Source organism: Colobus angolensis, unplaced genomic scaffold, assembly GCF_000951035.1.
Source record: "Colobus angolensis palliatus isolate OR3802 unplaced genomic scaffold, Cang.pa_1.0 Scaffold94, whole genome shotgun sequence".
Taxonomy (NCBI): Eukaryota; Metazoa; Chordata; class Mammalia; order Primates; family Cercopithecidae; genus Colobus; species Colobus angolensis.
The window spans coordinates 1486503-1503010 of record NW_012123376.1 but is presented as its reverse complement, the minus strand read 5'-3'; the positions used below and the strand labels follow the sequence as shown (position 1 = coordinate 1503010).

At 38.6% G+C, this 16508-nt stretch overlaps 1 protein-coding gene across 3 annotated transcripts in view; it reads right to left on the bottom strand.

Moving 5' to 3' along the window:
- KLF12 (Kruppel-like factor 12) overlaps window positions 1-16508 on the bottom strand; it is a 465591-nt gene that overhangs the window by 255977 nt on the left and 193106 nt on the right. For 2 of the 3 annotated variants that reach the window (XM_011932150.1, XM_011932151.1), the window contains exon 3: window positions 8006-8095. In XM_011932150.1, coding sequence (XP_011787540.1) covers window positions 8006-8095 — 90 coding nt within the window. Of the gene's footprint in view, window positions 1-8005; window positions 8096-15198; window positions 15235-16508 lie in introns of those variants that run through there. The other variant, XM_011932149.1, reaches the window with a different exon arrangement.

The window sequence follows — 16508 nt, the reverse complement described above, 5'->3', positions numbered from 1 at the left end:
CTCTTCTTATCATTTTCAGGTTTTCCTTCACATTCGTGAGCATATAAGATACAAAATAGATGTTTTAAGATCCTTGCCTATTATTTGTCATTTCTGGACGTGTTTCTATTGATTCATTTTTAAAACTTGACTATAAGTTCTATTTTCCTGCTTCTTTGCACATCTGGTAATTTTGACCGGATGCCAGACATTGTGATTTTTACATCATTCAGCACTAGATCATATATTCTTTGGAGTGCATTTTTGTTCTGATATACAGTTGAGTGACTTGCAAATCAGTTTGGTCCTTTCAATGCTTGTTTCTAAGGTTTGTCAGGGTAAGTCCAGAGCAGTCTATTCCAGGACTAAGGGCCACTAAGCTGTGACCCTTCCAAGCCCTGTTCCCAATGCCTCACATATAAAGAGGTTGCTCCACCCTGATTTCTGTCAGCTTTATGTGAGCTCCAAGAATTGTTCAACCCACTGCTGTCTGGCTGGCCTTTCCTTGCCTTCCTCAATACACAGGAAGATAAGTACTCACCAAACCCTTTAGTGGGCCCCTCTGGAGATCTCCAGAGCTCTCTTTTTGTGCAATTCCCTCCTCTGCGCTATTGTTCTTCTCACAAACTAGTTGTCCTAACTTCTCCAAATATCAAACTCTGCCTGCTTAGCTCAGTGAGACTGCGAAGTCCTATGTGGGTTCTTCCTCCCTGCCTTGCCGCCGGGAAGGTATCTCCAAGCAGTAACCAGAGGCCATTGTAGAGTTCCTCATGTTTTCTGCTCTCCTCTCACGGACCACCACTTGTTGTCCAATGTGTGAAAAAATATCTCTTATTTCATCTGAGTTTCTAGTTGTTTATGGTGGGAGTCAATTCCCACAGGAGTTAATACTTCGTGGTCAGAAATAAAACTCCTCCAAAGGTTAAACAGGATATTTTGGCCGGATGCAGTGGCTCACGCCTGTAATCCCAACACTTTAGGAGTCGAAGGCAGGTGGATCACAAGGTCAGGAGATTGAGACCATCCTGCCCAACATGGTGAAACCCCGTCTCTACTAAAAATACAAAAATTATCTGGGCATGGTGGCATGTACTTATAATCCCAGCTACTTGGGAGGCTGAGGCAGGAGAATTGCTTAAACCTGGGAGGTGGAGGTTACAGTGAGCTGAGATTGTGCCACTGCACTCCAGCCTGGCAACAGAGCGAGACTCTGTCGCAAAAATAAATAAATAAATACATACATACATACATACATACATAAGGATATTTTTTGTGATGCACTTTATCAACTCTGAACCAGAATGCAAACATTAGCTCAAGAAAACACATCTACAGAGAAAACATGCTTGATGGTTCAGATTTTTTAAAAAAAATTCTTCCACAAAGACAACGAGACAAAGCAGACCATGGTCTTGTAGAAGCTGAAATATTCTGGAAAGGTTAATTTGCCTGAAATCAAAATGCTCAAATTACTCAGAGCATGAAATTTCCTTTAAAAATCTTCCTTTTTACAAAGCACTGACCCTATGAAAATGCAAATAACTCTTGGAAAGGACACTTTACATTCTCTTCGATTAATGAGATTGTGGTTAGAACTGGTCATCTGTTGGTACCTTGAACCATTACAGCACCATCAGAGGGCAGGGACATCTGGATTGTGGGTGGCAGGAGAATGCAGTGGAAAGAGAAAGTACATTGCTAAAGGGAAGAAGGGCAGACTTCTCAACTTCACAGCTTCGCCCGGGGCAGACCCTGAGGGAAAGGATTTGTCTGTCTGCTGTATTTCCCTTGGGTACTATCTGTAATTACTATCACAGCTCATTGATTTTCAATTCCTTCTATTAATGTATTTATTGGCCATTCTGACATTATTAAAATCAGTCCAACTCTGCATCTTTAGTGGAGGATATCTCTTCTTAAAATATCAGTCTTGCAAGAGCAGATATTTCTTTCTGCTTAAAAAAAAAATGGTCTTCTCACATTAGACATAACACAGCAACTGCAAATGTTTTTCTTTGAAGCCAGGTAGTGACATGCACAGATTTCACTATAGATCAAAAGATCTCAAGCAGTGGGTCATCAGAGAATACTAAATGATAAGCAAATTCGTATTTCCAAGATAATTCTATCAATTTAGCCAAACGCTGGCCCTTGTTCCACAGCAGGAGAGGAAATAATGAGCCCCTGTTAAAGGGTAATGCAAGTGGCATTTTTAATAATGCCTTTTTTTCACTTCTGATAAAGTCATTAAAGTAACACTGTCTTACTAAGCCTTTACACACAGATGTAAACTAGATCGTTAGTGTAAAATTAAATAGGTTTACTGAGGAAAAAAGTTAGGTTGATTGTTGGGTTTTTTCCCCCTAATGCTACTGAATTTTAATGTAATTTATTTCCTGCCTTAAGTAAACATTCCATAGCACATTACCAGGTTCAGTTACAATACTTGCACTCGTCTATATTTTTTTTATTAAGCCTAAGGACTGGAGTCTTTTTCAAAAAAGCACCCATCTCCAAATCTTCTCAGTTCCACAGTGTGGCAAACAGTCTCTCACTTACAACAAATAGCACATGAATGAATCACCATTTATTGAGCCCTGCCTATTCATAAGCTCCTGTGCTGAGATGATGAGGAATAACAAGAAACATGAAGCATAAGCACTGCTCTTAAGGAAGTTACATTACAGCTGGCTTCATGATGCTAGTCAGCTCTGTGATATAGAAATAGCTTCAACATTTTGTTATTAACGTCCTGCAGAATGGTTTCTAAAAGTTACTGCAAGCTGCCTCTAGGGAAAAGACCAAGTCTCTCTTATCCTCTTTTGTTCTGCCTCTAAAATGAGGGAATGCATAGGAATCTCTGGTCTGGCCAAGGTGAATATTTCCTGGTAGTTAAGGCATGGAGTACTGACGTGATCCTATACTTGTCTGCGGCAATGCCTGCACCCCTCCTAGCTACATGGCTATGGCAAAGAGGCATTAGGCTCTCTTCCCCAAGGATAACAGAAAGGAGTCTGACTTCCACTCAATTACTGACTGCTTAGACCACTTAAAATTAGCAAAACACCCAATCTCTTTCCCTGTTTCTGCCACACTATTGCCGCTCTTCTCTACTGGCCCACGGATCAGACCTGTACCTGGTTCTACAGCAGAGAAGAGAGGCAGGATAACCAATGGCTTCAACACCCTTGCAGTTAGTGTAGACACTCAGGTCAGCTCCTTCCCCGTGGCAGATTCCTCAGACTTAGGAAATAAACAGTGAGGGTGACTAAGAAATGTTGCTTTCAGGTCTCCCTCTGAGTCCTCTGCACCTATGTAGTTTTCAAAAATATTTTTATTTAGAGAGTTCATCTTTTCTTTTTAAAACACTTTAAGAATTTCAAATACACAAAATTAGGCAGAATAAACTATTTTCATTTCTTTGGTTCCATTATTCTGTTTTTATTCTGTTATTGATATTATTATTTGTGTTCCATTATTTCACATCATAAACTTTATTAGAATTTGAAACATTCTTCCAGATATGCTTAAATGAAAATTCAAATGAAAAAAAAAGGGTTCTAATTTCAGATCTACCCTATATCTACTTGGAGAATTATGAATTAACACAGATGTCGAAATCTTACTAGATACCACATGAGGATTGCAGCAACATAAATGAAAGTAATAGGGCCTTTTTCTCCTGTTTTTCTTCTAAAGGAGAACATTGACTCAGCACCCACCAAAGGCAGGCAGGCTCCTGAGAGGATGGGTGGTTAATTCCATCTTCCAGGTGAGTAGGATTAGAGGAGACCAAGGGTGACCCACACAGCTGGTACCAGGCTGAATACCATCTGAACTCAGGTCTTTCTCACTTTGAAGTCTGTAAATTTACACTTCCATACATAGGAAGCTTCACTGCAGTAAGACTCTTAAATGCATAAATAGAAAGGCTTTGTCTCACCCCTTGTTCCTCACCAGGATCACAGAATGACAGACTTTACCTGGCAGGGAAGGCCTCATCTCTAGCACCCCCATTGTATGGATGAGGATATAAAGGCCTGGAGATAGAAAATAACTTCCCAATGTCATTCAAGCTGGTAAACTGCAGGGCCAGGAATAAAATCACGTAGTATATCTTTGGGGCAGTATCCTCTATATACTGCCTTATAGCTGAGTGTGATAGTTTTAATACTCTTCTTCTTGTTTCAGTCCTTCGCTTAATAACATGTTAGAACATCCAAAGACTAGCAGCATTTGGGACACTCTTGTAACAGCAGGGCGCATATACCAAAGTCACAGACAAAGTCATTCAAACACTCCTTGCTGTGCCCCTGAAGTGTATCCCAAGAGAACATGCCCTTCCTAGAGACTGCCAGCAGCATGTGCTGTGTTACCAACAAGCAAGAAGAAAACCGAAGTCACATTTCAGGTGACTGCAATAATCATCTGCCTAGCTTTCACTTAACTAAAAATGCAAGAGTCAGAGAACTCCAAACAGAAGGCACACAGAGGTGGTGCCCATATGCTACCACACCTATCTGGTTCACATGGCTACAAGATGAGGACTCCTGTCACCAATGAGAACACGTATTTCCAATATTTGCAATTTTGATTTTTACATTCACAATAACCCTATGACATAGAGCAAGTTGACAATTATCTATTGACTGGTTTTATATTTTTCAACATGCTAATTATAATGCCCAGAAAAGTTGAATAAATAATGTATTTACCATGTGCCAGAAACTACAAGAGATACAAACCAGAAATATAAGAAATAGTCCTTGTCCTCTAGGAGTTTACACTCTGATTGAAGACACATGACCACACACACACAGCATAAATCTCATTAAGAGAATGAGGCAAGGCAGCCAGAACTTTCCAGAGAAGAGACACAGGCCTGTTCCCAGTCTGTCTTTAACTTCTGAAATGTGCTCCTCAGGTCCTGAATTCCTTGGAGGGGTGGGGAGACATGCAGAGCCCGGCTGACAGCAGAAGACTTAAAGGACTCTTTATAACACACAGCAGAGAACAACTACATGCCTTCCTGGTGCACTGATACACAAGGGCATGTAGAGTAGCATATCTTTAAAATGCTGCGTGCAGCCTGAGAGAAATACCGGCTTTTATTCACCAAAAGATTGAGATAAGTATCTATTTCTTAAAGATAGAGTACCAAAACTAGGTTTTTCAGAGTGATTATGCATTCCAACCAATGTACCACTTTCAGGCTTTCTTCAAGCTTTCTCATTCATTGCTGTGACACAGACAAGTTTCTATCAATTTTTGTTCATTGTTAATTAACATGTTTCATCTTTTTCAAAAGTCCATAATCAGCTGGGTATGGTGGCACATGTCTGAAACCCCAGCTACTTGAGAGGCTTATGCAGGAAGATCACTTGAACCCAAGAGTTTGAGTTCAGTCCGGGCAACATAGCAAGTAAAACCCTATGTCGTAAAAATAGATAAATAAACAAATGCCCATAATTGCACATGTGAGTGTAATTATTTATTGAAATTTCACTAATGTGTTTTTCTTACAAAAAACTAAACTTCAACCAGCCTTTAAGTCATAAATGAGGAAGAAGTCATGAAATATTCAAAATTCTAGTTCTCCTTATCTAAAAATAGTTCTAAGATTCTGAACATTATATGGCATATAACACCCACCTCATCTTCTCCAATGAAATACCCAGTAAAGTGGCCAAAAATGAAAGTCACCAAAATTCCAGATTTTGTTTTAAAGAAGAGTTGATTTAAAGCATTACAAAAGTGTTAAAATTGTTGTATTCTAATAGAGTTAAATCATCATACATTTCATTAAACACTACAGGCTGATTCTCCTGAAGCTTTGCTACAAAAGAGAATGAAATTATATCTGTCATATATTTAAGAAGTACACATAAACCCAAAAGGAAAAAAATAAAGTTCTATTTCCCTTCAACATGCGCAATCTAAAATACCAACATCAGCTTCATTCACAAGGAGTAAAATTGATTTTCATGAACAGGCATTAGGCAATACCTATGAACCCACAACTTTTCATGTCCCTATCTAAGGACAAAAAGACACTTTCTGTAATAACGTGACATGGGGTTTTTACTCACACTGCAAAACTGCTGGGGATACTGGCTTTTGTTTTTTTGTGCACTTAAATCTTTCAGGTAGACCTTACCTTGAAACCGAAAAAAAAAAAAGGGGGAAAGAACTATATGGATATTGTTAAAGATTACCAGGACTGGTGACAGCAACCCACTATTCTGGCTTTTACCATTGGTCCGGCGCTACGCTTCTAACTGATTTGCTGTAGTTTCTGCCTTCCTCCAACGTGCATAGTTTGAACAGATTGTCTGTTATTTCAAGCTGAAGAAATTATTGTGAAATACAGACTGCTTTTTCACTTTTTTTCCCCATGAGCAGTGGGAAAAGGCTATCCTTTCTGAATAAGATGCTAGACTCTATATGAGTTGAGCAGAAATTTATTTTATTAAACTCATGATAATGCAACTAGATTAAGAAATGAATTAAGAAAACAGAACTCTAAAGAACTAAGACAAATCCTCCCCATGGTTAGGTTAATCAAAAAAGGTTAAAACTATCTATAATGTTTGGAAGATACACAGAATTTAACTTAGTGAATCCAGCTAGGAAATCCAGTTGAACACATGATGTTTTCTGAAAGGTTGTCTATACTGAACCAATGTTAGTAATTGCCACAGTCTGCTCCCTCATGATCCTCTACTGCCTGTGTCTTGCACTGAATCTATATGAGTTGGTCATTATATCATGTCTAGGACTGTGGAGTCATGTTGTTGGTTGACATACTCCACAAAGTTCATTTCAGAGCTAAAAACGTCAACCCAGAACATAGAGGTGAAAAGACATCTTCTACCACGATAAGGCTCTGTTCAAACACAGGCTTACAATGAAATAAATTATATTGACATGCCACACACTCCGCTACATGATGCTCAGGTAGGCAGAAGTTATTGAAGAGACCCTCTAAATACACCATCCGGATCCACAACCTTGAATGTCCTCATTATGAAATCCTTTTGGGACATCAATACCCTAACCCTTTGAGTGGGATCCCGGATGCACTCATCCACATCGATTTTTATACTCTTAACAGTGAGATTTTATTCACATTTAAAATTTCTTTTGAATGTTCAAGTACAAAACATTGCTAATTTTTAGTAATGATGTTTTAATAAGAGAGACACTGATAAGGTAAAGGTTATATACGTATTTATGTCCTTCTGTCAGTCACCTGTGCTGCCTCAGTGGTGGTGGTTTAATAAGATAGGTAGCCAATAGGCACTCAGCCCATGAGCAGCGCTTTATCCCTTAAAGTTGCCAATGCTGCAACCAATTATACTGCTCTTATGCTCTTAACTAAACCAGTGAAGACATTAATGTTCATTATAAAATCTATGTCATTTAAAAAAATACGCACTCGTAGTCTTTATATTTTCAGTACTCATAAATTAATTCATTGGTTTGGCTATGTATTGTTAAATAATCCTTTTGATTTAAGACATTTTTCCAATTCAGTGACCTCATCAGCTATCCCCTAGTACTCCTACAGTAAGAAAGGGCAAGTACAAATGTCAAAAGAGAAGCCCATTCAACAAACAGTAACATTCTCATAGCTGTACTTTGTCATTTCCTGATTAGAATCAACCAAACTATGATGACACTAAGGTTATATTCGCAACTGATTTTTTAATACTTCCTCTTTGCTTTGGATTTTTATTAGCTTTTCAAATCATTTACCAATTTAGATATAGCCACATGGTTCTCATAATGTCACTATGCCTTCCAACTTTTAGGACACTATCCCTTCCAAGGAAATAACAGTTGAGGTTGCAAATGGATACAAATCAACCACAATCTCAGATTTTTTTGTTTGTTTGTTTTAACCTGAGAGAGAAAAGCTTAAGCAAGGGAAACCATAGAAGTGCTCTGCAAACCTCAGGATACTCTGCAGAAGAATGCCACTCTCATCAAAAGGAGTGGGGCATTGCTGGAAACTTGTGCTTACCCCTTGTTCAGATTCCAAAAGCTCTGTTTTGACTCTGACTGCCGGCATCCCATCAAGCATTAACATTCTGTTCTCAAAGGTGTTGATATTCTGAAAATAAAAGGGAGAGAGAAAGATTCAGCTCTAAAGCATTCAAAAGAGGACCTCTGGGAGAGTCTTCCCTCATTGTAGTACATTTAGTACTGCTAACCTAATTTTTTTTAAACAATAAAGATAATTAAATGAGAATATCGGCATAACCAATTATCCCCCTACTCTGAACTTTCATTTGAAATAAAGACCAAGCAGTTGAATTAATCAGTCTGATTCTCTTGACCTCTGGGTTGGAGGTCAGACTGTAATAAACTAGAGTATGGAAATCTTACATTAATTTATATGGGGCTGCAACAATTCATCACACTTTCACAATAGTGGAAGGAAACAGAAGGCAAGTTTTTCTCTTCCCTTAGTTCTGGAAATTGTATTGTGCGAAGATACCCATAAAGGAGAAAATCACATAAAAATTCATAAACTCTCATTATCAGTCAAAGCCTAACTCATTTAAAAGCAAGATAATTCCATACGTTTAATTTTTATGTCATGGTAATTCTGGTCAAATGAAAATTTCTACCTATCAACCTCCAAATATCTACTTTACAAACAACCAACATAAATCTTAGATTAAGAGTGAATTTTTAGGCTGAACTAAATAACAAATAATTATTTGGTCTTTATTCTGGTATATGTTTTGCTCAATTTACCACCTCTTGAAAAGAAAATCTTATTTATATTGTAGCTCAATAACATTTCAAACACCATTTATAAAAGATTAAATCAAGGTTATTTTCTATGTAATTGTCATTGCCTTGGGGATTTTCTACAGTCAGCAACCTAGGAAGGCAGTCAGAATCACACATCAGTGCTCGCATAAGGCCCAAATCAGGCTCATATTTTTAAACCTGTTTAGAATGCTAATTTCTCTGTTACATATCTGATAGATATGTAACTACAAATCTGATAGAACTAAATTTGATTGAGATTTTAGGATGGTTATTTTTATTTAATTACAGAATGTAACCACAGGACACTAAAGTGGTCTTATTAAGAAAAAAAAATCAGTTTCTAAATATTTTGCCTACCTGGTGAAAAAAGTGAGTATAATTTCTAAATCTTCAAGTGTTCACTTTTAATATGGTCGCTTTTCTACAAAAGAGCAAGTTAAAAAAAAATAACTGGACCGGGCACAGTGGCTCAAGCCTGTAACCCCAGCACTTTGGGAGGCTGAGGCGGATGGATCACCCGAGGTCAGGAGTTCCAGACTAGCCTGGCCAACACGATGAAATCCCGTTTCTACTAAAAGTACAAAAATTAGCTGAGTGTGGTGGCAGGTACCTGTAATCCAAGCTACTTGGGAGGCTGAGGTGAGAGAATCACTTGAACCTGGGAGGTAGAGGTTGCAGTGAGCCAAGATCGCGCCATTGCACTCCAGCCTGGGGAACAGGAGTGAAACTCCATCTCAAAAATAAATAAATAAAAACAACTCTCCTTTCAACAAATTATAAATTACATGTCCTTATTACCAAATAATACCAACAGAGTGCAGTACAGTGAAACTCTACTTCTCATATTTCTTGACACTTCTTTTTGTTAAGAAAAATGTTCCAAGAAATAAAATTTACAGAGTCTCTTATCATAAATATTTGCTCCAAGGAATCAACAAGGAAAAGCAAATTTACTCTGGAGTTAATGGGCATTTAAAAAGTCTACACCACCTAGTCTACTAGGTGATAAAAAGAAGAAAACAAATTACTGTCAATACTATTTCCCTATAAGTGCTCGATATTTTCAAAACTGGCAGGATACTTTTAAAAAGTTTTTGCTTTTGACTTGTCCCTTTTTTTCAGAATTTTACATCTTAATAGATAATTTAGAGTAGAAGGAACTGTGGTATATTATTGGTGAGCTTAGGTGAGTTGTTCTAAACTTGAAACCCTTTCATGGAGGCCTGTGGGTTGTTTTCACATGGGGCAGGGATCTCAAATCCTAACGTGTCACTGGCTTCCGTGGTTGGCAGCAGCCAGCTTGGCTTACCACCATCCAGTCTCAGGAAAGCCTTCCTGCAGCCGGCCAGCCCTTGACTCTCTGGAGTCTGGCAGCAGCTCTAGGAATCCACCTTAACAAAGCACCCTGTAGGCTGTTTGGCTGGTAGACAATGAAGGATGAGCTGATATTGCTTCCTACCCTGGAGGAGTTCTTGCCCAGATGAAAAGGCAAGAAAATGCCTTATAAGGAAGGCCCAAGCAAAAGAGGAGAAAAGACAAAGAGCGATTCTGGAAAAGCAGATTTAATGAACTGTTAGAATCTGATTAGAGGCTAATGTCCCTTTTAGTGCTTTGTACTAATTTACAGCTGATATACTTTAACCATTTTCCCCACTGGCTGTGATAAACTCATTAGTTTAAAAAATGCAAGCTAACCAGAGTCTTTGAAGTTAAAAACTGATAAACCATGAAAACCTGACTGGGTCTGTGTTCCACTTAACACATTTAAATATCACTATATATTCATGATGGTTTTTCTTTAAATTTTTATTGTTCTTGAATAATTCTACATGTGTTAAAGCCAAGATGTACAGTTTAGTTTCATGTACAAGTGAAAAAAATAAAACATTCTCGATTTTTTAAGAAATCAAGTTTTCCTGGAAATCTTTCTATGATTTTCTAGAATCATTCACTGCCACAACTATAATAAACACCATAAATAACAATGTTCACAGCTGGGGAACTATGCTTCAACTGTTAAACTCTTTCAACTAGTGCAGATTCAAACTGTATATACGCCTGTGGCAAACACATGTGAAGCATATTCATCTCTGCATTCATGGATCTAACCCCAGTTCTCATAAACAACAGCATTCAGTATCACAGCATGCTCCAAACTATCTAGGAAGGTGTGTGATTTTTAAACAACACATGGTAATTACACAGCATTGACAATACAGTCCTTGAAACAAAATATTGATAACTTTATCTCACAGAGCTAAGATCAGATACATATAATCTCAGATGATCGTAGACTTTAAATATGTAATAGAGTCTAATAATTTGGAACTGCTGTCAAACATATCTTGCCATGATCTTAATCAAAACACATTTGCTGTGGAATCAATAGCTCAACTGATTCCCAAGAGACAAAATTACAGTCATCAATTTTAGTAATGTAGTATTCTTTGTATATTTACAACATTTTGATGTTACACAACCCTCAAGAAATACTTTATGTATGCTTATACACTTGTTTCACAAGTGAATTGTACCAATTAATGAAAAATCATCCATAGAATTTGTTAGTTGCCTGTTGACCAATTTCATGTGTATGGGATGGGAAGCGTACTCTTGATATCCCATTTACCAAATATGAATTGGCAACGGCCGGGCGTAGTGGCTCACTCTTGTAATCACAGCACTTTGGGAGGCTGAGGCAGGCAGGTAACTTGAGCTCAGGAGTTTGAGACCAGCCTGGCCAACATGGTAAAGCTCCGTCTCTACAAAAAATGCAAAAATTAGTCAGGTTTTGTGGTGGGTGCCTGTAGTATCAGCTACTCAGGAGGCTGAGGCAGGAGAATCATTTGAACCCGGGAGGCAAAGGTTGCTGTGAGCCAAGATCGTGCCACTGAACTCTAGCCTGAGTGACAGAGTGAGACTGTCTCAAAAGAAAAAAAAGAAAAAGAAAGAGTTGGCAACACAGTAGTCGAGCTGACATTCGCTCTGCCTGTCAAAAACCATGTAAGCACAACAGTCATTGATCCCAGCATCTCAAAATATTCTGAATGTAATGTGCAGCAAGGAAAGGGACTGATCCTCAATGACCAGAACTCATAAAAACACACAATATGCGTGACTTTCCAGGTCAACTCCTACAGTGTGCCCCCTAACCTCCCAAGGCAGGTCTTTTCCTTTCTCTCCTCCTGACCTTGACTCACTTTGCACAACTGGAGTAATAAGGAGCTAGCTAGTCAATACTTAACAGTTCTAAGCTTTTAAACAAGGTTCCTGTCGTAAGTCAAAAATAACTGCTGGTGTCTGTTTTGCTCTTTCTAGATACAGGATATATGATATATTTATTTAAATATGCATCCACTTTAAATCTTCATATTCAGGTACAGATGATGAGAAATAAGAATATGTCGCCCTGCCCCATGTCCACATTATGCTAGACAGTGATGTAAGGGACATATGAACAGTCAAGATTCACCACATCAAGTTGCTTGGGACACTTTCATAGCAGATTCTTTTTTTTTTTTTAGACAGAGTCTCACTCTGTCACCCAGGCTAGAGTGCAGTGGCATGATCTCAGCTTACTGCAACCTCTGCCTCCCAGGTTCAGGCGATTCTTGTGCCCAGTGTCCTGAGCAGTTGGGATTACAGTCATGCGCCACCATGCCTAATTTTTTCTATTTTTTATAGAGACGGGGGTTTCACCATGTTGGCCAGGCTAGTCTTGAACTCCTGGCTTCAAGTGATCCATCTGCCTTGGCCTCCCAAAGTGCTGGGAATACAGGCATGAGCCACCAGGATGACAAAGCAGATTCTTAAAGGTTTACAATGCAAGAGTGCCAACTGGTTAAAAGTAACATCCTGTGGGTACCTCTTCCTATAGAAAAAATATCAGAATCAGATTACAGGGCAATTAGGCGTTTGCATAAAAAATATTTCTTAGAGAAGCCAACTGATCTCACCTCTACCCTAAAAACAACAGCAATTTTTTTCAAGCCCTTCTGCAGATGTGCCAGTTCCACTAATAGGTTAACAACTAACTGCAAAATGTGTGCTCATATACAAGCAAATGAGTGAATTCCTCCCTCTCTCTGGGTGTTAACAAACCTAATAGATTGAAATAATGTTTAGGTAATTATTTCAGTTGTCTACTGCTATGCAACAAATCACACAGTGGCATGAAACAACAATCATTTTATCATTATCTTGGTAACAAAAATAATACAGATATTTGCATATTTACTGTGAGCCAGACCATGTACTAAGAGTTGTGCATATAGCTGCTCATCTAATCCTCACCGCAACCCAAGAGATTGATGCTGTATTATCTTATGTTGAGGCATCTGAGACACAAGGAGGTTAAATTGTCCAAGGCCACACAATTAGAAAGCAATACAGCTGTGTTGAAAACCAATGAGTGTGACCCCAAGCCAGCACTCTTAACCACCATACTCTATGTACCTACCTGTCCACTCACTTACCTTTCTCTACATGAATTCACACTCCTAATATAATAGAAAAAAAATATGAACACCTTATTGAAGGTCCCAACACAGACACTCTGGAATCTCAGTAACAGCTCCTCCCTGAGCTGAGCTAACTTAGTTATGGAACTAAATGTGAAACTTGTGGTCACTGGTGAGTAGCAATGATTTGGAGAATCAAGGCTTTGGTTTCAAAGCTATTTCAAAACTATTAATATTTTTTTCCCTTTAAGTCAAGTTTTCCACATATTTTCTTAACTTGATGAGATTATATGTTTCTATCCTAGCAATATCTCATAATTAATTTAGCAAGTAACTTCATCTGCTACCCAGCTTTTAAAGAATATTCTTGTCTTTGGCGGCTCGCTCAGTATTGTCACAATGGTTTCATGTACTTCGATGAAACAGTAACTTCACCTTCTACATTTTATACTCAGGACAGACGCCTCTCAGCATTACATTTAATTTATAATGGCTAAGTGTAAAAACATCCTTTTCTCTACTCACATATCCTCATGCTGACAACTCAGCTTCATAGAGGGCATATAACTAATCAAAGTACCAGAAGTGGGACAAAATAAGCATCCCTTCAAACACAGACTTTGCCATTCTAGCCCAGCCTTTCATCTTATGTTCTTTCGCATATTGGGAGAATGGATAACAATGTCAATAACTGTATTTTATTAACAAAAAGAAGAGTCAAAACCACAGGCCTACTGGGACTCCCAACCGAAATCCCCCATGTGCTTCAATGACCCAAATTACATTACTCTGAAATATTTGTCTTCAGTTTCCAAAACAGAATCCTTCCACTAAAAACCTCACATTGAAACACAGAACAGTACCTCTCCTAAGGACTAGTAAAACTGTCTGTGTAATGTAGCAATTTCTAATTACCTGAGAGCAATGATCAGCCTGTTTCCTACGTTGGTAAAGTGCTAAGCTATCACAACAATGTGCAGTTATATACTAATATTTTAAAAAATATTTCCTATTAGTGATAGTTGCTGAACTAGCCACGAAAAGCAGATGTTCTTATTCAAGTTGCAAACGGATGCTTTTCAAAAGGGCAACCAATCCAATCTAAACTGGGAGCCAAAATTTACTACTGGCATTTCCAAAGGCCTCAATACATTTTTAAGAATTACAACAGATCCACGCCTACTTTCCTGGGCAGAGGATAGTTAAAATGACATCTGAGCTTCTGAATAACACTTTTCATCCCAGCATTTACACAAATTGTAATAGGAAAGTATTTCTGTCATTCATACTCTGAAAAACTGCACACACTTGGGGGCTGTGAGTTGGCTAAATATTTCCTTAAATATGCAATGAGAGCCTCTCCTGTGCCCATCATTCCATTCCATCTGCACCACAGTCATGAACCATGGATAAAAGTAGTGATCAGAAAGCATGAAAATATCAGGGTAAGAGAAGTATTAACCCACCCCCAACCAAACCCTAGAGAAGGAGGACAAAACTTCAGTTCAGTTGAAGAGGTATTATTAACATTATGAGGAGAGATCCGACATGTGGAGGCAGGTATTAGGGTAGAGATGGATTTACAAGTAGGTTTGATGTCAGGTAAAGATGAGAATTGACTTCAGTCCTGGAAAAGGAAGCCAGAAGCAAGATCCTTTCTGGGAGATGAGGCTAGCAGAAACTAATTCTCAGGACCTACCCCCAACAGTCCAGAGCTAGGAAACAGGAGTAGAGAGAAACCAGAAAGTTGGCCGGGTGCTCCAGTCCATGATGCTGGGCTTCCTTTCCTTCCCTGGGCACATGCTTAGACACAGAAGTCAGGCACCAAGAGCCTGGGCAGAAGTGCCAATGCAGCACACAGGCCTCATAGACGATCAAGAAGTACATTTGCAATACCACCACAATATCCTCACAAGGCTCCCTAATTTTACAAATTATAACAGTTATAACAACAATAACATTTATTGAACACATGTAACAGGGGTTGTTTCATGTGCTTTACATTCATTGCATCATTCATTCATACATTGATTCATTCACAATATACTTATTTAGGGCCAGCCACTGTTTCAGTTATTTAGGATATACCAGTGAGCAAAAAAGAGAAAGTTTTGTGGAGTTTCATTCTAGTCATTTAATTGCACATCAATTTTTTTTTTATTATAGCTATTTTAGACAAGAAAATTATTAAAGTTTGAAGAGATTATATAATCTGTCCAAGATTATGAAAATGATAATGAGTCTAACTTCAGGATGACAATCAATTTTTCACTGCTTCCAGGGATAGAGATCCTCAACGCACAGGGTACTTTGGCACTGCTACAAAGCTGTGTGAGCCTAGAACTGTGCAAGCAACTCTGCCTAGTGGGTTTCAGGCTTCTAATATATCAAGAGACCAAGCACCACGGTTGAGGTGGAAGCAGCAAGGCAAAGGCAAACTGATCTCATACACAATGGAGAGGAGAGCTCCAAGCTCATTCTGAAGTTCTTGCCCTGACCTACAGCAGGTGCCTCTAACCACTTCCCTAACCCCATTGTCCGCCATTCTGCTCAGGCTACATCTTGACCATATCAAAAATGCTCCTCCTTCCAGGACTGTGTGCATTCTATTCAATCACAGTATTCACCACTACCTGACAGACTCTTTATATGCCATTACATTAGAACGTAAGTTCCAGGAGGACAAGAGAGTTCTCTTTTTGTTTGTAACAGTATTCCTATCCTAGACTTGAAACTTACACCATCAAATAAATAAATATTTGTTGGACTAATGAAAAAATATAAGATCCAATCATTCTCCAGGATCTAGGAGATAAGCTAGTTGTTGACAGATGGGATGAGAATTGGCAAAAATCTTAAGAGATATGAAATTCCCCATATTGGTGAATAATAAAACAGAATTTGGCATGGCTAAAACATAATGTTCATTGGAGAAGTAACTAGAGATAAGACCAGAAAGGTAACTTGGAGTCAGGTCATGAAAGGTTATATCAGTCCCTTCTCGCATTGCTCTAAAGAACTACCAGATACCAGGTAATTTATAAAGAAATGAGGTTTAACTGACTCACAGTTCTACAGGCTGTACACGAAGCATGGCCGGGGAGGCCTCAGGAAACTTACAATCATGGCAGAAGGCAGAGAGGAAGGAGGCGTGTCTTACGTGGCTGAATCAGGAGGAAGAGAGCAAAGGGGGAGTTGCTACACACTTTCGAACAACCAGATCTCCTGAGAACTCACTCACAAGACAGTAGTAGGGCGGTGGTGCTAAATCATTAGAAACTG